The sequence below is a fragment of the Neoarius graeffei genome, chromosome 17 (assembly GCF_027579695.1).
Source record: "Neoarius graeffei isolate fNeoGra1 chromosome 17, fNeoGra1.pri, whole genome shotgun sequence".
Taxonomy (NCBI): Eukaryota; Metazoa; Chordata; class Actinopteri; order Siluriformes; family Ariidae; genus Neoarius; species Neoarius graeffei.
The window spans coordinates 20,875,472-20,902,966 of record NC_083585.1 but is presented as its reverse complement, the minus strand read 5'-3'; the positions used below and the strand labels follow the sequence as shown (position 1 = coordinate 20,902,966).

The 27,495-nt window shown below is 42.1% G+C and overlaps 1 protein-coding gene across 1 annotated transcript in view; it reads left to right on the top strand.

The window, feature by feature from the left end:
• Positions 1-27,495, top strand: part of sik2b (salt-inducible kinase 2b) — a 130,220-nt gene that overhangs the window by 86,953 nt on the left and 15,772 nt on the right. Inside the window, exons 7-11 of the mRNA XM_060943841.1 lie at positions 7,337-7,563; positions 12,302-12,454; positions 12,576-12,734; positions 22,953-23,184; positions 26,333-26,602. Coding sequence (XP_060799824.1) covers positions 7,337-7,563; positions 12,302-12,454; positions 12,576-12,734; positions 22,953-23,184; positions 26,333-26,602 — 1,041 coding nt within the window. The remainder of the gene's footprint in view (positions 1-7,336; positions 7,564-12,301; positions 12,455-12,575; positions 12,735-22,952; positions 23,185-26,332; positions 26,603-27,495) is intronic.

Here is a 27,495-nt window from a genome sequence, read left to right as displayed (position 1 = left end):
TAAAACTGTCAACAAGAGGGAAAGACAAAGGGATCATGAAATGAAAGACAAATTTCCTTTCACTGATGACATAGCAGTTATCAAGTCTGACCCACTGACCTTGACCAACTCTGTCCTAGTGTGGAACATGGTGCGAAAGGAACATGGATTAAAATTAAACCAAGGAAAAACCAAGGTGATGGCAGTATCAAGGCACTCCAAGGAGATGAAAGTGGAAGCTGGAGTCATCCTGAAGCAAGTCAATCAATTTAAATACTTGGGGAATATTTTTGACAGCAAGGCTACACATGAGAATGCTGTTTTGGTGTGAATCAAGGAATATGGCAAAAATGTGAACCTGCTCTTTCCCCTCCTAAAAGACAAACGCATACCTCAAAAAGTGAAAATATGCATATATAAGACTATCCTACAACCAATACTACATTATGGCTGCGAAACATGGACCCTTACATCAAAGACCAAGAGTAGGGTACAGGCAGTGGAGATGAGAGGTCTCAATGATCAAAGGTGTAACCAAACTCGACAAAATCAGGAATGAAAAAATCAGGCAAGAACTGGGTGTGGAGTGTGTCCTCACTTTTGTGGAGTGTGCTTAGTGTGGGTAGTTTGGACATGTGATGAGAATGGAGGACCAGCGAATACCAAAGAAATGATTCATCTGGAAACCTACAACTAAAAGATCTGTTGGAACGCCAAGAAAGCGATGGATCCAAAACATTACTGAGTCACTCACAGCAAGATTGACAACTTTGGACTCTGTAATGGAAGCCAAATTAGTTAAAGATTGGGATAAATGGAAAACCGATTGGTTTAAAAAGAATGGCACTTCCATGTCACTGTGGGGAATTATGTTAAACTGATTAGTTATTGGACTTTCTATCATAAGTATGGTTGAGGACAAGGTGTGAGGCATGCAGTCAGACCTCTTACCCATTTCTAGTTCACATTTATTCACTACCAGCCAATCACAGTGGAGGTGGATGGACAATTCAGAGGCTACTGTGGAATCCGAAGTGTCTTTCCAGCGCTCCAAAGTATCTCTATGTAACGACAACGGGTCTTGGACGTGGATTTTTCAGCACCAGGTCATTAAAGTAAAGGGGGTGGAAGAAAGTGTGGAAGCGTTGTGGACATGTACAAACCCCGTTTCAAGAAAAGTTGGGAGATTTCCCAAAATGTAATGAAAACAAAAATCTCTGCTTTCTTAATTCACGTGAGCCTTTATTTAACTGACAAAAGTACAAGGAAAATATTTTCAATTGTTTTACTGACCAACTTAATTGCATTTTGTAAATATAAACAAAGTTAGAATTTGATCCCTGCAACACACTCAAAAAAGTTGGGACCGAGACAAAATAAGACTGAACAGTTTATAGTATATTCAAGTAACACCATTTTGGAAAATTCCACAATAATCAGGTTCCATGGAAACATGATTGGGTATAAAAGGAGCAGCACCAAAGGCTCAGTCTTTGCAAGCAAGGATGGAGCATTGCTCACCCCTTTGTGCCAAAATTCACGAGAGAATTATTTGTCAATTTTAAAAGAACATTTCTCAACACAAGGATTGCAGAGACTTTTAGGTCTTTCAGAATTTACAGTGCATAATATTGTGAAAAGATTCAGGGAATTCGGAGACATCTCAGTGCGTAAAGAGCGAGGTCAGAAACCACTGTTGAATGTGTGCGACCATCCAGCCCTCAGGCGGCACTGCCTGAGAAACTGTCATGCTGATGTGACAAATATAGCCACATGGGCTCAGGAGTACTTCAGAAAACTGTTGTCACTTAACACAGTCCACCGCTGCAACCAGAAATGCAACATCTAACTGTATTACGCAAGGATGAAGCCATTTATCAATTCTGTGCAGAAACAATGCTGATTTCTCTGGGCCTGAACTCATCTCAGATGGACTGAAAGTCAGTGGAAACGTGCTGTGGTCAGATGAGTCACATTTCAGCTTGTTTTTGAGAAAACCGGATGTTGAGTTGTCCGTGCCAAAGGTGAACGCGACCATCCAGTTTATCAGAGAAAGATGCAAAAGTCAGCATCTGTGATGGTATGGGGTGCATCAGTGCCCACAGCATGGGTGAGTTGAATGTTTGTGAAGGTACCATTGATGCAGAGGTGTATATTGGGATTTTAGAGAGACATCTTCATCAAGGTGGCGTCTCTTCCTGGGAAGTTCATGTTTATTTGAGCAGGACAATGCCAGGCCTCGTTCTGCACAGGCTACAACAGCGTGGCTTTGTAGACAGAGTGCATGTGCTCAACTGGCCTGCTGCCAGCCCACATCTGTCTCCTATTGAGAATGTATGGCACATCATGAAGAGGAGAATCGGACGACAGCGACCACGGACTGTTGAGCAGCTGAAGTCTTGAATCAAGCAAAAAAAAAAAAGGATAAAAATTCCCATTGCAAAACTGCAACAATTGGTTTCCTCAGATCCCATACGATTAAAAAGTGTTATTTTATTGCATTTTGTAAAATATCCCAACTTTTTTGGAAACGGGGTTTGTATTTGAGAAACTTTAGAACATTAACCCCTTCTTTGTGCCAACTCATAGCATCAGGTTCATGAGTCACACACCACCGACGGCACACAAAGGTCTCTGTAAGATTCTGGGACGAGATAATGTGGAACATATCCCTTCAGCTTTGTCTGGCTCCTGTACAGAGCAGAGTCTGTGAGCTTTTTCACCAGCTGCTGTTCATATAGACTGCATATTCCAGAGACAGTACGTGCTGTCACTGCTCCTGTGTGCTTCCTCAGTGTACATCACAGTGCCTACACTGCCGACTTCATACTTCTAACTGTGCCCTTTTTATCACTGTCCTACAGGACACTTAGTGTTCTAGGCCTTTTCTCTCTCTTCTTCTCGTTATATGCTCTTTTTTCGTGTCTCTGGATCTGATTCAGAATTACACTGCGAGAATTTTCTGCCGGTCAAAGAAAAAGAAAGGATGAGGAAATCAGAGCTGTCACTGGTGTCTCTTTTTTTTATTGCGCTAATAAAGTCAGCAGTGTGGATTGATTTTCATTTTTATAAGCCCCAGCAGGAGGGACATAAAACTGTTATTGATGCCAGATATGATGATAAACTCTTGCTTTTTTTTTTTAAACCATATTGCTATCTCCTTTATGCGCAGTGTGTGCGTGATTATTACAGACAATAATTACAGATAATAATTTCCCTGTAGTGAGAGATGAACAGATAATGTTTGTTACTCTAGGGGCAGTTAAATTTCATCAATAAACATTTAAAGCGCATGGTCATCTAACGCAAATCGAAAACTACAACAATGCGATCTAGTAATGAAGGGATTAGGATGAGACATGAAAGTCTTACCAAAGCTTTTCTGTAGTTTTATTCACCTTTTTTAGTTCTGTGGTATTGCTGCACATCTACGTTCATAACATCTGATGACAAGTTGTACCGATTTATCCCACAAACACTGTTAAATTCTGTTATTTGTCTGAGGTCTGGTGTGTTGATGTAATTTTCGAATACGGCACCTCTAAAAACAATTGCAGCTGTGATTCAGATCAAACGTTTGTATTAATGGACATAATCGAATATGTTATTGTTTCTCTAGTAACTAAGACTTGTATGGCAGACGATCCACGTAAAGAGATGTGATTATCACATTTATGGAAGAAGTCTCCAGTGTTCGAGATAAACATTTTAGTTTTCCAAGCTGCATTTTTTAAGAGAGAGGAGCAAAGATAGACTGGTGAGGGAACTACTGTTTATAGCTGCTATAATGGAAGTATTAACTTGGAACTGTAAGTTTAAGTGGATTACAAAAAAAGTATGACATGCCATTCTTTATTAAATAAGATTGTTGGCAAATAGCTGAATAAAACCGAGTTCAGAATGTCCTGAAAAAAATCAACTTTTTGGCGGTAACTAACTCCATCACTGATTATTTTTGTATTGGTCAGATCAGGAGATACCTCGATTCTGCTTCAACAGAAAAGCTTGTGCGTGCCAGGCTTGTAGTACTCGAGTCCAACTCGGGCCCTAATTTTAAGGACTCGTGACTCGACTTGGACTTGAGCACTGATGACTTGGACTCGGACTCGTGCATTAACTGCATTCGGACTCGTAAATTGACTTGGACTTGGATTTCTTCTTTATTTTTTGTAACATGCCATAATTTGGCATAAAATATTTATATCTACAGTAATTTTTGAACTAATGTCGTGCAAGAGTGTCGGACCTGTGCGCCTTGGTGCGTGCATCAGATAGACTCTCGCACGCACGTCGTAAAAGACTCGCGCCTGCCTAGGATTAAAGCACAATCAGCATGCCTATATAAAAACTGTGAAAACACACTTACTTTGCGAAGTATTGAGTTGTGTTGCTGACACCTTACCAAGGCTTGTTTCCTGATCCCTGATTTCCTGTTTCTCCTCTTTGATAGCCTGTTTGTGCCTCGCTCAACATGCTGTCTGTTTCACCGTTTTACGATTTTGCCTGCCGTTCTGGATTGTTTACCGTCTTCACTTGTATTAATAAACACACCTTCTGCGCTTACATCCGTCTCCCAACCATCTCTGACAGAATACTTCACACTCCCTGACAAAGAGAAGCACATTCACCTGTTCATGCGTCACGTTCAGGAACAAACTAATGTTAATGGCGCTGAAACAGCCGCCGTCAAATGGTGCGGTTGGAGTCAAGTCAAGTTTATAGCGCTTTTAACAATAGACATTGTCGCAAAGCAGCTTAACAGAATTTGAATGACTTTAAACATGAGCTAATTTTATTCCTAATCTATCCCCAATGAGCAAGCCTGTGGCGACGGTGGCAAGGAAAAACTCCCTCAGACGACATGAGGAAGAAACCTTGAGAGGAACCAGACTCAAAAGGGAACCCATCCTCATTTGGATGATAACAGATAGCATGATTATAACAGTTTTAACATGAAGTCAGTTTCGTTGATGTTATAACTCTTCATTGATGGAAACTCGAATGCAAAACTGTTCATGACAACTGCAGTCCTAAAGTTAGCAAGTTAACTGTAGTCGTCAGCCTTAAAAGCATTACTGTAAGAGTCCAGAGCGTCTTCCAAATGTGACTTTCAACTGTCCATATGGGGCCGTCCTCCACAGGAGCGATGTGATGAGACTCCAGCCAGACGTAGGGCATCAGGATGGATCAGGCAGGTCTGAGGAGCAGAAGAGGTCAGCACCTCGATCCCAGGATTGACATGTAACTCAGAGGGACAGAGAGTGGAGGGGGGTGGGGAGAGAGAGGGAGAGAAAACACAGATCGTTAGGTATGCCTAATGTCACCTGATAAGTAGGAACAGTATACATATTGCGCTGAGTACAAGCAGGGACTCCAGCAAAACTAACTATGACAGCATAACTAAAAGGGGAGAGCCAGAAGGTAACACAGGCATGAGGGAGCCCCGGGACATAAAGCAGCAGCCACTACACCGTCAACAAACCCGAGTGAGCAAGCGAGTGGGGACTGACAGCATCCATACATCCCAGTTTTCCAAAACACTCTATGCCTGAGGACCCTCCAGATCTACTCCTTTACCTCATAAACACCATTAACACAAGGCTTGACTAAACAGATATGTTTTCAGTTTAGACTTAAACACTGAGACTGTGTCTGATTCCCTGAGTCTTGTTCTCGGACTTGACTCAATTTTTTTAATGATTTGGACTTGACTTGAACACTGGGGACTCGAGACTGGACTCTGACTCGAGGTTTAGTGGCTCGACTCCCACACTGGTGCGTGCATGCATTCATTCCTTCGAAATTGGGCTATTGCAATAGCATATCATATGGACTATTCTATAAGCTTAGTTACTTTGAAGAAGAGACGCGACCATATTACTCCAATTCGATGTTCACTTCACTGGTTGACCGTGAAAAAGAGAACAATTTTCAAGATCTTGCTAATGACCTCAAAAGTACTCAGTGGACTGGCACCGTCCTACCTCTGTGATTTGCTGGTTGTGCAGAAGTCACAGCGGACACTACGCTCTAACAGCAACAACGCCATAGGTCTTTCTCCGCCGCGTTACAGAACTGAAACATATGGAAAGCGTTCGTTTTCATCATGTGCACCAAGGCTTTGGAACCAGCTTCCACATACTTTAAGGAACTTAAAAGATATAGAAAGCTTCAAAAGACAACTTAAGACTTTTCTTTTTTGATTTAAATGCTTTGATTTCTTATTATTTATATTAATGAGGGAACTTAATCGATTATTTATATATGTATATACATATTTTACTTATCTATAAATGTTTTCCTTATTAAATTTTTCTTAGTTGATTAATGTGTATGTATATTTACTGTGTGTGTGTGTGTGTGTGTGTGTGTGTGTGTGTGTGTGTGTATATATATATATACACACACACACTACCGTTCAAAAGTTTGGGGTCACTTTGAAATGTCCTTATTTTTGAAAGAAAAGCCCTGTTCTTTCCAATGAAGATCACTTTAAACTAATCAGAAATCCACTCTATACATTGCTAATGTGGTAAATGACTATTCTAGCTGCAAATGTCTGGTTTATGGTGCAATATCTCCATAGGTGTATAGAGGCCCATTTCCAGCAACTCTCACTCCAGTGTTCTAATGGTACAATGTGTTTGCTCATTGCCTCAGAAGGCTAATGGATGATTAGAAAACCCTTGTACAATCATGTTAGCACAGCTGAAAACAGTTGAGCTCTTTAGAGAAGCTATAAAACTGACCTTCCTTTGAGCAGATTGAGTTTCTGGAGCATCACATTTGTGGGGTCGATTAAATGCTCAAAATGGCCAGAAAAATGTCTCGACTATATTTTCTATTCATTTTACAACTTATGGTGGTAAATAAAAGTGTGACTTTTCATGGAAAACACAAAATTGTCTGGGTGACCCCAAACTTTTGAACGGTAGCGTGTGGGCATTGAGAATTTTTTTGGAATGCACAAGAAATTTATTATTATTATTATAATTATTATTATTTTCCGATAACAGCATGCCACATAGTGATTTATTCATCACGTCAAGCTTAATTCATAATAGTTTTCATGTCGAATTCACAAAATCGTTCTACAAAACATGTTTTTCATGAATATTTATGATTATTTTGAAGCAAACAGGTTCTCAGTACAGGGAAATGTGTTGAAATTACACACACACACACACACACGACAGATGTGCTAGATTGAATTTAATTTCAGAGTGGAATATTCCTTCAAGCGCGTTCTCTTCACTAGTCACGCCGGGGCTTGTTGTTGTATGTTTAATATTCACCCACCTCTGTAAAATTGCACATAATGTCAAATCTAAGATTTTGAATGTCGCCTCGCTTTCAGACTGCGAGCATCTGATCAGGCGGATGCTGGTGTTGGACCCATCCAAGCGACTTTCTGTGGCTCAGATTAAGGAGCACAAGTGGATGGTGCTGGAGGTTCCCGTACAGAGACCCCTCCTCTACCAGCAGTCCAGCACGGCTGAGGACGACGACGGACTCGGAGAGTACAGCGAGCAGGTGCTGAGGCTCATGCACAGCCTCGGCATCGACCAGCACAAGACTGTAGAGGTGAGGGACGTGATCAAGATTCCAGAGCAGCTTTTCTGACACTAACCAACCATAACCATGCACGTGTTTGTCCTGCTTACTCGGTTCAGCCTCTCATTCATGTCATTCGTAGAATCTCTATACCCTGCATTTTGATATTTATTCACTCCGTCCTCGTCAACAGAACTGAACACAGCAAGGAAATCGGTCAGACTAGAACACTGGCCAAGAAATGATGTCTGATTAAGCTCTGATTAAATTTATTTATAGAGTGCATTAGAATTGTTCTAGTTTGTATGGTGTCCAGTGGCAAAGAGGAAGGCAAGTGGAATAACCTGGAAAGTATATAATGTTCAGCACTCTGGGAAAAGACACAGAAAATGTGCAGAAGAAAAAAAAATCTGAAAACAAAAACAAGGTGGTAATGATTTATAACCGTCAGAACTACTATAGAGTTGCTGTTCTAGAAAATTGCACTTCTGGCCACAGTCCTGTTGAATCCTCGAATCCAATTTTTCAGAAGGCGGATTAAGTTTCTATAACAACAGCTCCGCCTGCCAGACAAATCACAAACACACATTCGCTCGTTCTAATATGTTATTTTTTCTGTAGCAACTCAAATATCAGATGCTCTACCTAAGACATAATAAACGAATTACAAAATGTGCTGTTATTTTTACAAAGCAAAACATATCATTTATATGGTAAAGTTCTCTTGTAAGGAGATATTTATTTAACATTTAAGGAAGGATATTACAAATAGAATGGTTCGTAAATTATCTACCACGGGTAAGGTCTTCAGAGCAAAGGACTTTGTGGTATTAATTTCAATCGAAATTAAGAGAGGTTAGTGAAGGAACGACTGTTTATAGCTGCTATAAGAATACAGTGGTTCTTGAAAGTTTGTGAACCCTTTAGAATTTTCTATATTTCTGCATAAATATGACCTAAAACAACATCAGATTTTCACACAAGTCCTAAAAGTAGATAAAGAGAACCCAGTTAAACAAAATAATGAGACAAAAATATTATACTTGGTCATTTATTTATTGAGGAAAATGATCCAATATTACATACCTGAGAGAGTGGCAAAAGTATGTGAACCTTTGCTTTCAGTATCTGGTGTGACCCCCTTGTGCAGCAATAACTGCAACTAAACGTTTGCGGTAACTGTTGATCAGTCCTGCACACCGGCTTGGAGGAATTTTAGCCCATTCCTCCATACAGAACAGCTTCAACTCTGGGATGCTGGTGGGTTTCCTCACATGAACTGCTCGCTTTGGGTCCTTCCACAACATTTCAATTGATTTAAAGTGCATATTCTGGACCAATTTTGTGGGTTTATTTTTTATATGAAAGTATGTCCCTTTACACACTCATCCAGAAGGGTAATTTTGCACAAGGCCATCTGTCTACAGCAGAAAAAAATAAAATAACAAAACGCGTCTGGAAAAATCCCAAGGGAGTCTGGAGCCAGATTCGTGACGTCACCTGCAGAAGTGCCAGCAGGCTGCGCGAGCTTTGCACGGTTTCAGTGCACAGCCTGTGTAGACCAAGCACTCCTGTTTCTCTCTCATTGTCCGGTCTTTTGGGAAACGATGAGTACTAATCCCATCAAGATTGGTGTTGCTACACCCTCCTACGATACATCTGTTAACCATTTTAATAATTACGCGATAACGTTGAAGAAATTTGCAGAAAACCACCAGGTCGTTTTCTCATAAACAAACCAGCGCTGACGTAGGATTCAGAGGGAGGCGTCCCGCACGCGACGTCACGAAAATCAATGTTTGCTGGGAAATCCAAATGCCAAGTTTTTTCAGAGGCAGACCAATTCGCCTCAGTTGGCTTGATTTCAACTGAATTTTTCTGGTATTGCGCACGGTAAAAAAATTGCAGAGAATGCAGAATGTTACAGATATTTGACCAACGGTTAATATAAAATAGGAGAATTACATTGATCTTGCTCCTGAATTTACCCGTGATATGCACTTTAAGGTCAGGACTTTGACTTGGCCATTCCAAAACATTAACTTTATTCTTCTTTAACCATTCTTTGGTAGAACGACTTGTGTGCTTAGGGTTGTTGTCTTGCTGCATGACCCAGCTTCTCTTGAGACTCAGTTCATGGACAGATATCCTGACATTTTCCTTTAGAATTCGCTGGTATAATTCAGAATTCATTGTTCTATCAATGATGGAAAGCCGTCCTGGCCCAGATGCAGCAAAACAGGCCCAAAGCATGATACTACCACCACCATGTTTCACAGATGGGATAAGGTTCTTATACTGGAATGCAGTGTTTTCCTTTCTCCAAACATAACGCTTCTCATTTAAACAAAAAAGTTCTATTTTGGTCTCATCCATCTACAAAACATTTTTTCAATAGCCTTCTGGCTTGTCCATGTGATCTTTAGCAAACTGCATGTGAGAGAGGCCTTCAGTTGCTTAGAAGTTACCCTGGGGTCCTTTGTGACCTCGCCGACTATTACATGCCTTGCTCTTGGAGTGATCTTTGTTGGTCGACCACTCCTGGGGAGGGTAACAATGGTCTTGAATTTCCTCCATTTGTACACAATCTGTCTGACTGTGGATTGGTGGAGTCCAAACTCTTTAGAGATGGTTTTGTAGCCTTTTCCAGCCTGATGAGCATCAACAACGCTTTTTCTGAGGTCCTCAGAAATCTCCTTTGTTCATGCCATGATACACTTCCACAAACATGTGTTGTGAAGATCAGACTTTGATAGATCCCTGTTCTTTAAATAAAACAGGGTGCCCACTCACACCTGATTGTCATCCCGTTGATTGAAAACACCTGACTCTAATTTCACCTTTAAATTAACTGCTAATCCTAGAGGTTCACATACTTTTGCCACTCACAGATATGTAATATTGGATCATTTTTCTCAATAAATAAATGACCAAGTATAATATTTTTGTCTCATTTGTTTAACTGGGTTCTCTTTATCTACTTTTAGGACTTGTGTGAAAATCTGATGATGTTTTAGGTCATATTTATGCAGAAATATAGAAAATTCTAAAGGGTTCACAAACTTTCAAGCATCACTGTAATTAGTGACGGCTAACTTATTTCTCAGACAATCATCAACATTAAAAGTAACTTTAAATGGTTAAAATCTGTAATGGCATGATTTGTTATTTGTCAATAAATTAAAAATTGGAATCATTGGCCATTTGCTGTGGTGTAACAGGAACTTCAAAATGTGTCATTGTAAGAAAATGAACTCTGTCATTGATTTTTTTTTTTCCTTGAAACTGCATGTCCCTTTGTATTTTATTCCTTACTTACTGTGGAAGGAGATTGACTAATATCAATTGTTTGTGTGCTCCAAATATTCAGATAGCCTGGAGCAACACAAAGTGAAACGTTACAAAGTTCAGGATGCTTTTTTTTCCTTTTCATGCTAGGTATCGACAGCCCTGCTTCAGGGGGTTGAAGAAAGAATTTCAAAGAATGTTTTACGATGAACTGAACCGCACAGTTACCGAGGGCCAGTATTTCATTGCTTGTTTTCCCCTGCTAGCTAGTTTAAGACAAACATAATTTAAAGCTAGTCTGCCTTTCAGATTTTTCAAGTGTAGGTAATAAAAAGAATTTTCCCCGACACCCAGTTATTTTTGTTTAGTGGACCAAAAGTTACTGAATTCGAATCACAGGCTTCCAATTTTATTAGGGTTTTTAAAAATAGAACAATTAATGAATTTAAGGCCACGTGGGCCTAAATTCTCCGCTATTTTTTCCTGCTTCACCATGACCCGATTCAAGATACTACGTCATGCATGACATGGTGGGCTTTCCCCGTTCGCACAAGGCATTGTGGGATACAAATTTGAAACCGGAGAGAAAAATGGAGGACGTGAGTGTGCGAATGAAACGTGAAAGACCGACTACAGTAACGGAAAGAAAGCGAGAAGAAAAAAGACGTTATGTTATATACGAAGGAACGGAAACGCAGGACCAAACTAATAAATATCGGCGGTCAGCGAGCACCTCGGTGTGATCAGCTGTTCGTTTAGTGACAGAATGATGGAACTGTCAGTGCACGCTCAAAGGTAAACCTGCGCACGCGCACACACACGGACTTCCTCTGTCTGCTTGACTGCACGAAGCGAGCGATTTCATGCACATTATTTGCTCGGGAATCTCCTCAAATTAAATAACTTCCCAGCCACAGAATGGCCTGATATTTTGTGAGATATTACAGAAATAAACATATATCACAATGAGCACATTTCAGAGGGAACTAAATTTCACCGATTTTATGAAATCGAAAGGCCGTCTAGCTTTAAAAGAAGCTTGAGAAGGTCAAAACCGAACCGTGCAACATCACAGTGCAGCTGAATGAGCTTGGAGGAAAGAGGTAACTGCCCATTTCCATAAACATGACCTGATGAATGCCTGTGATTGGCTAGTGTTTGACGGGGGAAAAAGGAAAGGCATATTTCCCATCCAGAGAGCATGACCGGTTATGCTGTTTTGGACTTGTGCCCAGTGGCATTGTCAGACTGAAACGCATGATCTACCAACAATAGGGTGAAGACTTTAACTCGTGCCAGGGGCCAAATTCCTGTTCAACAGTGACTGACTGATTTCAGCACAGTTTGGTCATTTTCCTTCTCAAACACCTCAGTAGGTTTGTTACAGCAGGGAAATCTCTAAACTGTGCGAAACTCCGACCCTGATTAAGCAGAGAATTGCAAGCATTTGCAAATAAACATATATTGCTGTGTTTTGCAGTCTCTCCAGAACAAAAGCTATAACCACTTTGCTGCAATTTATTACCTACTGGTGGAGAGACTGAGAGCGCACAGATCCAGTTTCCCTGTGGAGCCGCGTCTGGATGCTCGCCAGCGCAGACCCAGCACCATCGCTGATCAGACCATGGTGAAGGTGAACCCATCCTCATGATTAATAATATCAGCTTTCGTATTTTAGGTCATATTTGTCATTCTGTTTTTTCTATTTTATGTCCTAAGCTCATATGGACTGATTATGTTTCTGTGCGTTACAGTCGAGCAGCGGCGCTCCCCAGGTGAGCCTAATGCCCCAAAATGTGCGCCTGCTGCGCTCGCTGGCTGTGCCTCAGGCCAGCGCGGATTCCTACGCCTACCCACAATCCTCCTGTGCACCCGATCACAGCCTCATGGAGGAGGAGGTGGGAACTCCCAAAGTGAGTGCAGGGTGTTTTTATCTCTTCATCGCAATGCAGGACAGAAATTTTCAACACTTGTGTCTGGACTTTTTTCCTGAGGGCACTTTTATCACATGTTGCGAAAGACAACATGGCATTGCTCAGTGCTCACGGTTCGGTTGAGCGATTGCAGCTTGTTGCAGGCAGGAGCTGAGACTCCATCCGTGTGTGTGTGTGTGTGTGTATCGCCCAGGTATTTATTTCACCGTTCAGTGTTGGTCAGGCCACTTGACTCCCAGTTTTGCCAGAAATGCGCTCCAGGTTGCTGTTTGTCTTTGGAGGATCTTTTGAAGGCTGTTTGATGCTCTTCTGTTTTCATCTCTCTCTCTCTCTCTCTCTCTCTCTCTCTCTCTGTCTCTCTTTCTAACTCTTCTGCCTTCTCTCCACTCGAGGCTAGAGGCAGGGTGAGAGATATAGAGAGAGTGCAATTCCCAAACCAGCCTTCAGTCCACACACAGCTGCCAGACTTGCATAAGAGGCACATTGCTAGCTGTGGCATGTTGGACGTGACAACTGACCATTCGTCCCAGCCCAGGCATCCTCCTCCTCTGTCTCCTGACACCACACATTCTTGTACTTCTATCTTTATGGGGACACTAATTGACATAATGCATTCCTTAGCCCCTTACCCTAACATTAACCATCACAACTAAATGTCTAACCCCAACCCTTACCCTAACCTAAACCTAATTCTAACCTGAACCCTAAAACTAAATCTTAACCCTCAAATAGCCCTTCAAAGAAGTGAGGACCAGCCAAAGTGTCCTAACTCCGTTAATTAAAAACATGTTCCGGTCCTCAATATGTAGCGTGTGTGTATATACACACACACGCACACGTTTGTCTCACTGTCCTTGTGAGGACCCTCCATTGACATTAATGCTGTGCCCGGACCTAAACCTAACCCTAATCTTAACCTCAGCAATGAAAAGGAAACTTTTTGGCCCTTTTATTTATTTATTTATTTATTTATTTTTGTATTTAAAAACAGCCATTTCCTTGTGGGGACCATCCGAATGTCCCCACAAGGTCGAAATAATCAGATTTTACTTTCCTTGTGGGGACATTTGGTCCTCAGTAGTATATAAAACACACACACAAACAAATACTCAGCGTGTCCATGTGACTTACTACACAAACAGACTGTCTGCCTCACTCATGTCCTTCTGGCCCAGTTATTGATGCAAACAGACGGACACACAGTAAGGTGGTTGGTCTATTAATGTTGCGTTAGAAAGCTTTCATATGTTCGATGGTGTGATTGTGTTTTTGAGTGTAAAGTGTAAGGTGATGTAGATACTAGAGACACACTTTTCGGACTGAACAGATAATCAGTCCTTAATGTATATACAACCCCGATTCCAAAAAAGTTGGGACAAAGTACAAATTGTAAATAAAAACGGAATGCAATGATGTGGAAGTTTCAAAATTCCATATTTTATTCAGAATAGAACATAGATGACATATCAAATGTTTAAACTGAGAAAATGTATCATTTAAAGAGAAAAATTAGGTGATTTTAAATTTCATGACACATCTCAAAAAAGTTGGGACAAGGCCATGTTTACCACTGTGAGACATCCCCTTTTCTCTTTACAACAGTCTGTAAACGTCTGGGGACTGAGGAGACAAGTTGCTCAAGTTTAGGGATAGGAATGTTAACCCATTCTTGTCTAATGTAGGATTCTAGTTGCTCAACTGTCTTAGGTCTTTTTTGTCGTATCTTCCGTTTTATGATGCGCCAAATGTTTTCTGTGGGTGAAAGATCTGGACTGAAGGCTGGCCAGTTCAGTACCCGGACCCTTCTTCTACGCAGCCATGATGCTGTAATTGATGCAGTATGTGGTTTGGCATTGTCATGTTGGAAAATGCAAGGTCTTCCCTGAAAGAGACGTCGTCTGGATGGGAGCATATGTTGCTCTAGAACCTGGATATACCTTTCAGGATTGATGGTGTCTTTCCAGATGTGTAAGCTGCCCATGCCGCACGCACTAATGCAACCCCATACCATCAGAGATGCAGGCTTCTGAACTGAGCGCTGATAACAACTTGGGTCGTCCTTCTCCTCTTTAGTCCGAATGACACGGCGTCCCTGATTTCCATAAAGAACTTCACATTTTGATTCGTCTGACCACAGAACAGTTTTCCACTTTGCCACAGTCCATTTTAAATGACCCTTGGCCCAGAGAAGACGTCTGCGCTTCTGGATCATGTTTAGATACGGCTTCTTCTTTGAACTATAGAGTTTTAGCTGGCAACGGCGGATGGCACGGTGAATTGTGTTCACAGATAATGTTCTCTGGAAATATTCCTGAGCCCATTTTGTGATTTCCAATACAGAAGCATGCCTGTATGTGATGCAGTGCCGTCTAAGGGCCCGAAAATCACGGGCACCCAGTATGGTTTTCCGGCCTTGACCCTTACGCACAGAGATTCTTCCAGATTCTCTGAATCTTTTGATGATATTATGCACTGTAGATGATGATATGTTCAAACTCTTTGCAATTTTACACTGTCGAACTCCTTTCTGATATTGCTGCACTATTTGTCGGCGCAGAATTAGGGGGATTGGTGATCCTCTTCCCATCTTTACTTCTGAGAGCCGCTGCCACTCCAAGATGCTCTTTTTATACCCAGTCATGTTAATGACCTATTGCCAATTGACCTAATGAGTTGCAATTTGGTCCTCCAGCTGTTCCTTTTTTGTACCTTTAACTTTTCCAGCCTCTTATTGCCCCTGTCCCAACTTTTTTGAGATGTGTTGCTGTCATGAAATTTCAAATGAGCCAATATTTGGCATGAAATTTCAAAATGTCTCACTTTCGACATTTGATATGTTGTCTATGTTCTATTGTGAATACAATATCAGTTTTTGAGATTTGTAAATTATTGCATTCCGTTTTTATTTACAATTTGTACTTTGTCCCAACTTTTTTGGAATCGGGGTTGTAAATACAGGTATGAACATTTGGTTTTTTTTTTAAAACCCCTGGTATAAACGTCGTCCACTCCAATTTAAATACAAAAGAAAATCGAAATATTTTGATCACTGAACGGATACAGATAACGACATTGCCTTAAACTCTGAGTACTTACACACCATTCTTTGTAAGATTTTGATAATTTGGTGAAGCACTGGTGAATAAACAGTTGACGCAGATTTGGCATGGAAGCATCAGCTTTTGTAGGATTACTATTACTGTGAGGTTTGTTTACACATTACATGTAGAAATCATGAAAAAGGACAGAAATCGTTGCCTCCAGGAGGAGCTCAGAGCTCAATGTGCATTTTAAATTGGGTGACTGATTCTGATTGCAGACATTGCTATCGGGCTATGGGGCAGATTTGTTAACCCAGAGCTAATTCTAGACTTTGTCAGTACCTTCCTTCGACTTGGGACATGTTTTGTATGAATAATGCGACGGAATCAGTTTCGTAGGCTTTGATTGATTGTGTTTGAAATTGGAGGCTGGCACAATACCCAGAAATCTATCATTATTAACTATGCATTCACAACTAGCTTGCTAACAAGGCTAATATTTCTCATTCTCATCTCATTATCTGTAGCCGCTTTATCCTGTTCTACAGGGTCGCAGGCAAGCTGGAGCCTATCCCAGCTGACTATGGGTGAAAGGCGGGGTACACCCTGGACAAGTCGCCAGGTCATCACAGGGCTGACACATAGACACAGACAACCATTCACACTCACATTCACACCTACGCTCAATTTAGAGTCACCAGTTAACCTAACCTGCATGTCTTTGGACTGTGGGGGAAACCGGAGCACCCGGAGGAAACCCACGCGGACACGGGGAGAACATGCAAACTCCACACAGAAAGGCCCTCGCCGGCCACGGGGCTCGAACCCGGACCTTCTTGCTGTGAGGCGACAGCACTAACCACTACACCACCGTGCCGCCCCGGCTAATATTTGCGAGGAACAAAATAGTTATAACTTGCATGGTACGTACGCTAAATGTTGAATAAATAACTGAAAATGAAACAAATTGAGGCTCCGACACCAAAAGTCCATTTGTGTTTGCCCGTGACATGTTTGAGCTAATTTGCTAGCACTTAGCTAGAGAGCTGGGTAACTACCTTAGGAATGTCATTTAATTATCAGTAGACAAAATAAGCTCGGTTTACACATAAAATGTTAAAATTGTGAAGTGAGACAGTGCGTTTACATGCACATAGAGAAAATCGAATTTCTGCCGTAGCTCGTCTGAAATCGAAGCTCTAAATGGCATGGAAACACCTTAGCTCGGCTGAAATTGAATCGAACTTGATTTCTCGCAATCGAGCTACACGACCTAGATTATGCGATTTTTGCCGAGCTACTTACTGCATGTAAACCCTATCGAGCCACGCAGTCCGGCTACTTACTTCAGCACTGCTCCTTCTGGAAGTGACGAGTGACGAGACCACAAGCGGGAAACACAACAGCCTCGGTCAGGAAAAAAAAAAAAAAAAACAGCCTCAGTCAGCATGACACTTCACCTTAGCCGCCCACTTTATTAGGAACACTTCTGTTCGTACATACAAACTCTCTTCTTAGAGTTCAGAGTTTATTTTATTTTTAAAAGGGACAGTGCACAAATTAAACATTATCCTTGTGGTAAGGACAGATGTCTGTACCAGGTTATAGCAGTACATGCTAATTTCCGCCTGTAGTCCCTTTGTTTATACTCTTGAATAGCTCTTCTTCATGACGACAACCGGAAGTGTACCAACACGATGGGGCGTGTAGCGCCACCTGTGGTTCGGGTGCACAATGTACCTCATAACAATAGCTCGATTTAAACACTGTGCATGTAGGATTGGATTTCTCTGGCACCCTGCTGGGACCCTTTGCTCGATTACTGACAGTAGCTCGATTTGGATGCGCATGTAAACGTAGTGACTAACATATGGACAACTGATTCCTGTCTAAAGGAGCGCTGAGCCATGGGTGATTTTTTTTTTTTTATGCCTCTGCCATCGTAAGGTGCAGGAGGCATTATGTTTTCAGGTTGTCCGTCTGTCCGTGCGTGCGTCCGTCCCGAAACCTTGTGAAGGCGATATCTCAAAGGCTAATGAAAGGAATTTCACCAAACTTTCACCATTTGTGCGCTTTGGGACAAACATGAACTGATTAGATTTTGAGATCAAAAGGTCTAAGGTCAAGGTCACTGTGAGGTCAATTGTCTGTCCAAAAACCTTGTGAACACAATATCTCCAAGGCTGATACAAGTAATTTCACCAGGTCACGATTACTGTGAGGTCAAATGTCCATCCCCAAATCACAACTTAGTAAGGCGTGTAGTCTACCGGGCGGAGGCGTCCCCATTGACACCGTTGGCGTCGAGTTCTATCTAGTTTTTTTTTTTTTAAATAATAAATGACACGGTACCCAGACACCTGTAATTACTGAACCTCCATTCAAATCTTGCTAGCTAATACAGCTAATGTTTGTGAGGAACAAAATATTTTTGACTCATTTGGTGTGGGTTTATATGAACTGTTAAATAAATCACTGAATATAAAACCTTAAAAATTGAGTCTTAGACACTAAAAATCCATTTGTGTCTACCTGTGACAACTGTGAGCTAGTTTACTAGCATTTAGCTAGCCAGCTAGCTGCTGACTTAGCAGTGTGACCTGAAATTTAATTATCAGCAGCCAAAGTTGTCTAAATATTCCAACAAGACTGTCACCTTTATTACACAATCATTTATTCACGTTATTATTTGCTTTTGGAGATGTTTGTGATTTAAATGTGTTTCTTAATCAAATCTGTGCACCTTCAGATTTTAATCCTTCGAGATGTTATTTTATTCAAGGACGTGTTTGTAACCCTTTGTAATGAAACATGGTAATATTTAGTGCCGTTAATGGGCAATTCTTCAGCAGAGGCCAAAATTATGGAATGATTAAGACTGCCTTCCCTTGTCAGCTCAGTGATCTTGCTAAAGTATGGAATCCAAGGCAAAATGTCCTGAAAACCATATTTAACTAGATAGAACTCGACGCCAACGGCGTCGATGGGGACGCCTCCGCCCGGTAGACTACACGCCTTATTAAGTTGTGATTTGGGGATGGACATTTGACCTCACAATAATCTTGACCTGGTGAAATTACTTGTATCAGCCTTGGAGATATTGTGTTCACAAGGTTTTTGGACAGACATTTGACCTCACAGTGACCTTGACCTTAGACCTTTTGATCTCAAAATCTAATCAGTTCATGTTTGTCCCAAAGCGCACAAATGGTGAAAGTTTGGTGAAATTCCTTTCATTAGCCTTTGAGATATCGCACTCACAAGGTTTCGGGACGGACGCACGCACGGACAGACGGACAACCCGAAAACATAATGCCTCCTGCACCTTACGGTGGCGGAGGCATAAAAATCATCACCCCAATTATAATGATGTTACTTCAGAGAAATCTTGGTTTCAATTTTAAGAAATCAAAGTTCAGTTTTTTCTGATACTGACTTTTCTTTCCTCGTAAAAGATTTTGCGTTCAGAGTGAAACATGGCCAATTTTTCTTTACTTTTTTAGGGTCAAAAGATAACCCATACAGTGTGAAATTTTTTATTTAATGCCATTACAACTAAAACAGTTACCGTGTTTTGCTGTGAATATAATTCCGTTACCGGAGAACTACCCAAATACAAACTTGTCTTCGATAATAGTTTCAGTAGATTGGTGAAAGTTCAATATTTTCCATCAGATATTTCAGAAAGAGAAAATGTATTATATATTCTAGACTTATGGCACGTAAACTGTTTCAAGCATTTTTCTATTTTCATTTTGATAATTATGGCCTACAGTGCAAAAAAAGTCTCTCAAAATATGAGAATATTGAATTGGCAATTGGAGTAAAACAGTATAAATACCATGTATCTCTCAGTCTAGTTCAGTACACGCAACCACAATCATGGGGAAGACTGCTGACTTGATAGTTGTCCAGAAGACAATCATCAACACCCTCCACAAGGAGGGTAAGCCACAGAAGGTCATTGCTGAAAAGGCTGGCTGGAAAAGGTGTACAAGCAACAGGGATGACTGCAGCCTTGAGAGGATTGTCAAGAAAAGTCGATTCAAGAACTTGGGAGAACTTCACAAGGAGTGGACTGAGGCTGGTGTCAGTGCATCAAGCGCCACCACACACAGATGTCTTCAGGAAAGCGGCTACAACTGTCACATTCCTAATATCAAGCCACTCCTGAACCAGAGATGATGTCAGAAGCATCTTATCTGGGCAAAGGAGAGAAAGAACTGGACTGTTGCACAGTCCTCCAAAGTGCTCTTTTCAGATGAAAGTAAATTTTGCGTTTCATTTGGAAATCAAGGTCCTAGAGTCTGGAGGAGTGGAGAGGCGCAGAATCCAAGGTGTTTGAAGTCCAGTGTGAAGTTTCCGCAGTCTGTGATGATTTGGGGTGCCGTGTCATCTCCTGGTGTTGGTCCACTGTATTTTATCAAATCCAAAGTCAACACAGCTGTCAACCAGATGTTGGAGCACTTCATGTTTCCATCTGCTGACGAGCTTTACGGAGATGCTGATTTCCTTTTCCAGCAGGACTTACCACCTGCCTACCTGAGAGTATCTATGTGGTATTGTCAAGAGGAAGATGAGAAACACCCAACACAAAAATACAGACGAGCTGAAGGCTGCTATCAAAGCAACCTGGGCTTCGATAACCCCTCAGCAGTGCTACAGGCTGATCACCTCCATGCCACAGCACATTGATGCAGTAATTCATGGTAAAGGAGCCCCAACCGAGTATTGAGTGTATAAATGAACATACTTTTCAGAAGATGGACATTTCTGTATTGTAAATTGTTTTTTTATTGATCTTGAGAAATATTCTAATAATTTGAGATACTGGATTTCTGACTTTCATGAACTGTAAGCCATAATCATCAAAATTAAAACAAAGAAAGGCCTGAAATATTTCACTTTACATGTAATGAATATAGAATACATGAAAGTTTACCTTTTTGAATTAAATTATGAAAAAAAAAGAACTTTTTCACGATATTCATTTTGCTGATATGGTGATGTTTTCTGTGAGGAGATATTTATTTATTTGTCCTTTTCTGGAAAGAGTCTCCAGTGTCCGCTCTGTAACAGTCAGACATAAAGCTGTTCCTTTAAGTTTTCTGACACGGGGAAAGTCTTCAAAATGGAGGGCTTTGTACTTCATCAGTAACGTGACAAGCTGCAGTTTTTTGTATTAAAGAGAGCCTGGTGAGGGAGCGATAGTTTATAGCTGCTATAATGTAAGTAGCAACAGGAACGAACTAGAACTGTCGCCTCACAACAAGAAGGTTCTGGGTTCAAGCCCAGCGGCCGATGAGGGCCTTTCTGTGCGGAGTTTGCATGTTCTCCCCGTGTCTGTGTGGGTTTCCTCCGGGTGCTCCGGTTTCCCCCAGAGTTCACAGACATGCAGTTAGGTTAACATGGGGCAACCGTGGCTTGAGGTTAGGCTGAAGTGCCCTTGAGCAAGGCACCTAACCCACAACTGCTCCCCGGGCGCTGTAGCATGGGTACATGTGTGTGCTCATTGCTCACTTGTGTGCGTTCGCTGGTTAAACGCAGAGCTGAAGTTTCACTGTGTGCTTAAGTGTACGTGTGAGGCTTCTTGGCTTCTCTTTCTTTAGAAGTGACTTCCTTCGTAGACATTCCACAACATTAACTGTAACTATGAATGGAGAAAAAGTATGACATGTTGGCTGTGGTAAAAGCGGAATAAAACATTTTGTGATGTGTTCTTATTAGGAAAGTATAAAAAACAAACAAAAGGAATACTCTTTTTTTTTTTTCCTCATTCAGTGTGTTGGGTAACAGCATTCCTGACCCAGTACGCTGAAGGAAACTGTGATCAGGAATCATACAAAAGCTACTCTCTCTCTCAAGCAGCTTCAGGGCTTCGGTTTCCCTGGCAACACATCCAGATGATCCATGCTAGTTCAGGACTCTGTGTGTGTGTGTGTGTGTGTGTGTGTGTGTGTGTGTGCGCGCACGCAAAAGATTGCATGTCTCAGTTGATTCTGGCCTGAATAGAGTTCTGACTGGCCTTTCAGCCAAAACACACTTCCTGTCCCTACATTCCAGACTTGCACCCCACCCCCATCCCCAAACTCACACACTCACAGAAGCAACAGGAGGGAGAGAAAAGAAGGGGTTCCAGACATTTGTTTCCTTACTTAACCCCACAACCATGCATTAGCTCATGTCTTCCCAAATCTTCTGCTGTCAGCTATAAGCTCATAATTCCACATAAGTTTTGATTTGTGATTGGATATGGATAGGGGTGCCTGTGTGTGTGAGACCAGTATATGATAGACAAGGGCTAATGGTGATAATTAGTACTTTTTACACGAGACGTTTTTAGTCATGTGGGTGAACATCACAATTCTTTCGAAATGTTATGTTCTGGGGCGGCACGGTGGTGTAGTGGTTAGCGCTGTCGCCTCACAGCAAGAAGGTCCGGGTTCGAGCCCCGTGGCTGGCGAGGGCCTTTCTGTGCGGAGTTTGCATGTTCTCCCCGTGTCCGCGTGGGTTTCCTCCGGGTGCTCCGGTTTCCCCTACAGTCCAAAGACATGCAGGTTAGGTTAACTGGTGACTCTAAATTGACCGTAGGTGTGAATGGTTGTCTGTGTCTATGTGTCAGCCCTGTGATGACCTGGCGACTTGTCCAGGGTGTACCCCGCCTTTCGCCCGTAGTCAGCTGGGATAGGCTCCAGCTTGCCTGCGACCCTGTAGAACAGGATAAAGCGGCTACAGATAATGAGAATGTTATGTTCTCAAAGGTCCTGGCTAAAGGAAATCTTAATAAAGGCTTGGCTATGATGCAATATGATAATATAGGACGGCCAATATAGGTGGCCAAGTTACTCAAAGACATTTTCACGATACATGATGTGTTTCACAACGTTTCGTTTTGTTAATATTGAAGTTGGAACAAGTATGAAATACTAACAAGGCAGTAGTAGCTTGTTCAATGATATGATATGGAAAGGAAAACCGTAAATAATCAGCATGTTATCATCTAATTAGTTACATGTTCTAGAAATGAACACTAGCCATGATGCTCTCGATTCATATGGTCACATTCGTTTCAAACCAAAGCAGCTCCATAACTGTGAACAGAAAATAATCCGGTATCCACAAAGCAGGAAACACTAACAGTCCTTCTTGTCTTCAGGTGGACGGGTGCATGCTGGACCCTCTGCCTCCAATGGTTGTACGGAAGTCCAGCACGTCGTCCCCCAGTAACATGATGGAGACGTCTATAGACGAAGGCATTGAGACGGAGGACCCGGATGCTGAAGAGGAAGCTGCACACGCCTTCAACGCCTACCAGACAACTCGCTTTGGCCAGCGCAGACACACACTGTCCGAGGTCACCAACCAACCCGGAGTGCTGAGCAACGCAGGTTAGCTGGTGTTCAAAATGTTACAGCATAAACGTATTAAACGCGCGACTCCTCTTGGGCAGCTCTTTGAGGTTAGGTGTTTCTACTTTGCCTGTCATGCATATTCATAGAGCCTTGCAGTCATTATGAGGGGAAAGCAGAGGTGGCGATATCTTCAGGTTCGCTGTGGCGTTTGACTCCTTGCTACAACGACACGGGCGACAAAATTCATACAGCAGGAAAACCAGTGTACTGAAGGGGAAAGGACGCTGGCTGCATGTGCTTCTGGTAGTGTTGGAGTCGAGTCATTAAACCTCGAGTCCGAGTCCAGTCTCGAGTCCCCAGTGTTCAAGTCCAAGTCATTAAAGAAAATTTCGAGTCGAGTCCGACACGAGCCCCGCCCACTATCAACAGGGCAAATAACATGAGAGAGGGTTAACACTAGCTAGTTCATCACTCAGCAAGCCCCGCCCACTATCAACAGGGCAAATAACATGAGAGAGGGTTAACACTAGCTAGTTCATCACTCAGCAAGCCCCGCCCACTATCAACAGAGCAATGAACATAGCATGCCACTTCCTTCTCTGGGTGGAGTCTTACCAAATGACGATTGAAGTTCGAGGTCGTCCCCGTCGTCTCCTCGATAGTTCTTCTACATATGGAACACACAGCAGTGCATTTTTTCCCACTGCACAAGAAGTCTGTATAAGCAAAGCGGACAATCCTAGCGGCGTCTCTCCAGGCATTTTAGCGCCATTTACATTAGTTTGTTCCTGAACATGACGTATGAACAGGTGAATGTGTATTCTCTTGCACAAAATTAGTATAAAGATTAGTGTAGATATAAATATCTTACGCCAAATTATTCTGGCAAGTTACAAAAAATAAAGAAAAAATCAGAGTCCTCGTCTCCAATTTACGAGTCAGAATGCAGTTAATGCACGAGTCCGAGTCGTCAGTGTTCAAGTCCAAGTCAAGTCACGAGTCCTTAAAGTTAGCGCACGAGTCCTGGACTCGAGTACTACAGGCCTGGCTTCTGGTGATGTTTATGTTCACTTTGGGCAGGTTTAATGTGTGATTTTGAAAATCTCTGTCTTGTGAGTCTCACCTTTTTCTTTACTGTCGCTTGGTGCACATCTTGGGGAGGGGGGGACAAATTTAGCCCTGCATTCTCAATAAAATCAACATACTATACTAAAAATGTAAATTTATATCCTCCGCTGGTTGCTTACAAATCCAAACATTTCAACATGTCGCAGTTAAATGTTCGTTCATCCAGTACATTACATTTATTGGTATTTAGCAGACGCTCTTATCCAGAGCGACGTACAACATACCCAGAGCAGCCTGGGGAGCTGTTGGGGGTTGGGTACCTTAGGGTGTTTTCACACTTGGTCCCTTTCAGCCATCTAACCGAACTCAGATCGATGACTCAGCATTTTTTGCGCATATGTGAACACTCCAACCGTACCCAGACCCCTTTAAAGCGAACCGAACTGAGACCACCTCAGGAGGTGGTCTCAGTACAGTTTGCTAAAAATCAATGGTACGGTTCGCCTAATCTGTGCATTGTGAACAAAAAGCGCACCGGGTTCACTTCGCCTTTTTCACTGTACTTTAACCTTCTTCGTTTGCTGTAGTTGGTCACGTGACTGTAGCAGGGAAACTCAACTTCCTTTTGGAATTTACCACAGCCGCTGGAATAAATTTATTTTCCTTAATCCGCACTATTTTGATCAAAGAACACAGCAGGGCAAGCATGGCAGCAGACATTTTGATTCAAGAGAAAATTACCCAGAATTCCGTGCACTGGGGGTCTGAGGGCTCTAGAGGACCTGGTGTGAACAGAAAGAGGACTGAGGCCCCATCAAAGCTTAACTGGACCAGAAAGAGAACCCAGTCCTCTTTGTAATAAATTCACAGTGTGAACACAAAAAGAACTGAGTTCTTTTTCTGTTGGTCCACTTTTTGGTCTAAGTCTGGTTCCTTTAAAGGGGACCAGGTGTGAAAACACCCTTAATCAAGGGCACTTCAGCCATTCCTGCTGGACCAGGGAATCAACCCAGTGACTTTTAGTCTCTAACCATTAGGCCATGGCTTCAAAATGCTTTACCATTTATGTTGGTACCATGGAGCCATCCCCTAATCTGACACACACTGGGGGTCTTGTGTTTTTTTCCTCTCTGCCTGCTCGGACCTTCTTGTTAGTGATGCTGGCTCTGGTAAAGTTGTAAGTGCAAGAGCCTGATTGGCCATGTTCTCTGGGTGGGAGGGTTGGCATTACGGTCTCTCCTTTATCAGTCAGAATGATACTAGCCAATCACAGGCATCTGTGAGTTTATTTATGCAGAATAGGGTAGATGGCACTTTCCTCCGAGTGTCTTACATCACCCTGTGACATCGCAGGAACAGCAGTTGGAAAAGATGTAGAGGTTGGCTTCACGTGTCTCGAAAGAAGCACATGTCTGCCTTCACCCTCCATTGTTGGTAATTATCGTGTGTTAGAGGAGAGTTATATGGCGCAGAGTCTTGGAAGATAATAAAAACCATCAACCACAAGCTGGAAGTCTTTCAGAACAGATGCCTCAGAAGAATCCTTCACATATTTTGGCCCAACACTGTCTCCAACATCGAGTTACACAGAAGAACATCTACCAAACCCATCACTGATGAAGTGCAGAAGTGCCGTTGGGGATGGATTGGACACGTGCTGCGCATGCCACCCACATCAGTACAGAGGCTAGCCCTCAGATGGACTCCTGATGGCCGAAGAAACCGAGGCAGGCCCAAGGAAACTTGGAGGAGGAGGAGGACAGTTGGAAAGGAAATGAGGGAGAAAGGATGGACCTGGGGCCACCTGGAAGGCTTTGGTGGAGGCCTTATGCTCTGTTATGGGTGACGAGGACTAATGATGAGTGAGAGGAGAGTTAGCAAGTAGTTAAGAATTGAAAAAAAAATTGATACCAAATTGGTGAGAAAATAACTATGTTCGTGTGCCACTTTTGTAGCGTTTGTATACAAAACAATTAATTAAATCAACGACAAATATTTTGACGCTTTTGGGGGAAAAAAGTGTTCGTGTTTAGGGAGACTTTAATACAAAAATTAGAGAGTAAATCCAGCTAGCATTGAAGCTCTGCTAATACTGTATATTGTGAATGTTTTGCAGGAAAGCTGTTCTCACTGGGCAGCATGGACTCCGAGTACGATACCGGCTCTATGCACAGTGACCTGAGTCTGCTGGAGGACGCGTCCTCCATTAATGAAGTGGTTCTAGCCAATGCATCTATCAACCGTGTGACTCCACCCTTTATCAGCCGCGTGACTCCGCCCAATCCGGCCATGCACGTGCTGAGCTCACAGAGGCGAGAGACTCACAACCGCTCACCCGTCAGCTTCCGAGAGGGACGCAGGGCATCGGATACGTCACTCACACAAGGTCAGCATTCCTACTTTCATTCTCTTTTTACAGTATCAGTTTTGACTTCCGGACACCATGGGGCAAAATATTATGCCTGTTGGAAAGTCATAAAAGATAATACTGTATATCTCTGTACCAGGGCTGTCAACAATTAAACAAAATCTCAGGTCGAATGCAGTATTACTCAAATTTACATACGAATTTATTTTAAGAAAGAAATCCACAAAACAGGTTTCCTAAATTGACACGTGCTGCAGGAAAAGTCAATAAATGCATTTAGTATAAATACGGAGGTGATTATAGAAAATCGTGCGCACTGATTGGTCGAGAGATTCAGACCATTTCTCAATAATCACCTCAAGCAAGTCGGGAAAATGGCGTCCAATCGCTTCGTCACCGTAAGTGAGGAAGAATCAGAAACGATGAAAGAAAATGCTGTTCCTAAAAGCATTAAACATGCGACAAAGTTTGATCTAAAACTGCTTATAGGTAAAGTGGAATTGTGATTTATTTTATCTATTTCCAAACAAAGTATTTCATGTGAGTCGGCACAGATAAGCGACACAAGTCTGAGCCATGCCGTTATTACATTTGTATGTCACTTTTGAAGTTTGAAATAAAGGATTTAAAAAAATATATATATGTGTGTTATTTACCAGCTGGGAGGCCTGTATGGTGAAATACTGTGACCGAGGTCTTGAAAGTATTCAAGGCCGAGGTCACAGTATTTCACCATACGGGCCAACCTTAAGCTGGTAAATAATATATTTATTTTTTTCTTTACCAAATTCTAACAGAAAACGAGAGCGCCTGAAAGGGAAAACCGAGCCGAGCCGCCATTTTGAATCCTCATTCACGGCTGTAATGCAAATGGCTTCCTCCTCGGTATACAAGTGCACTTCCATGGCAGG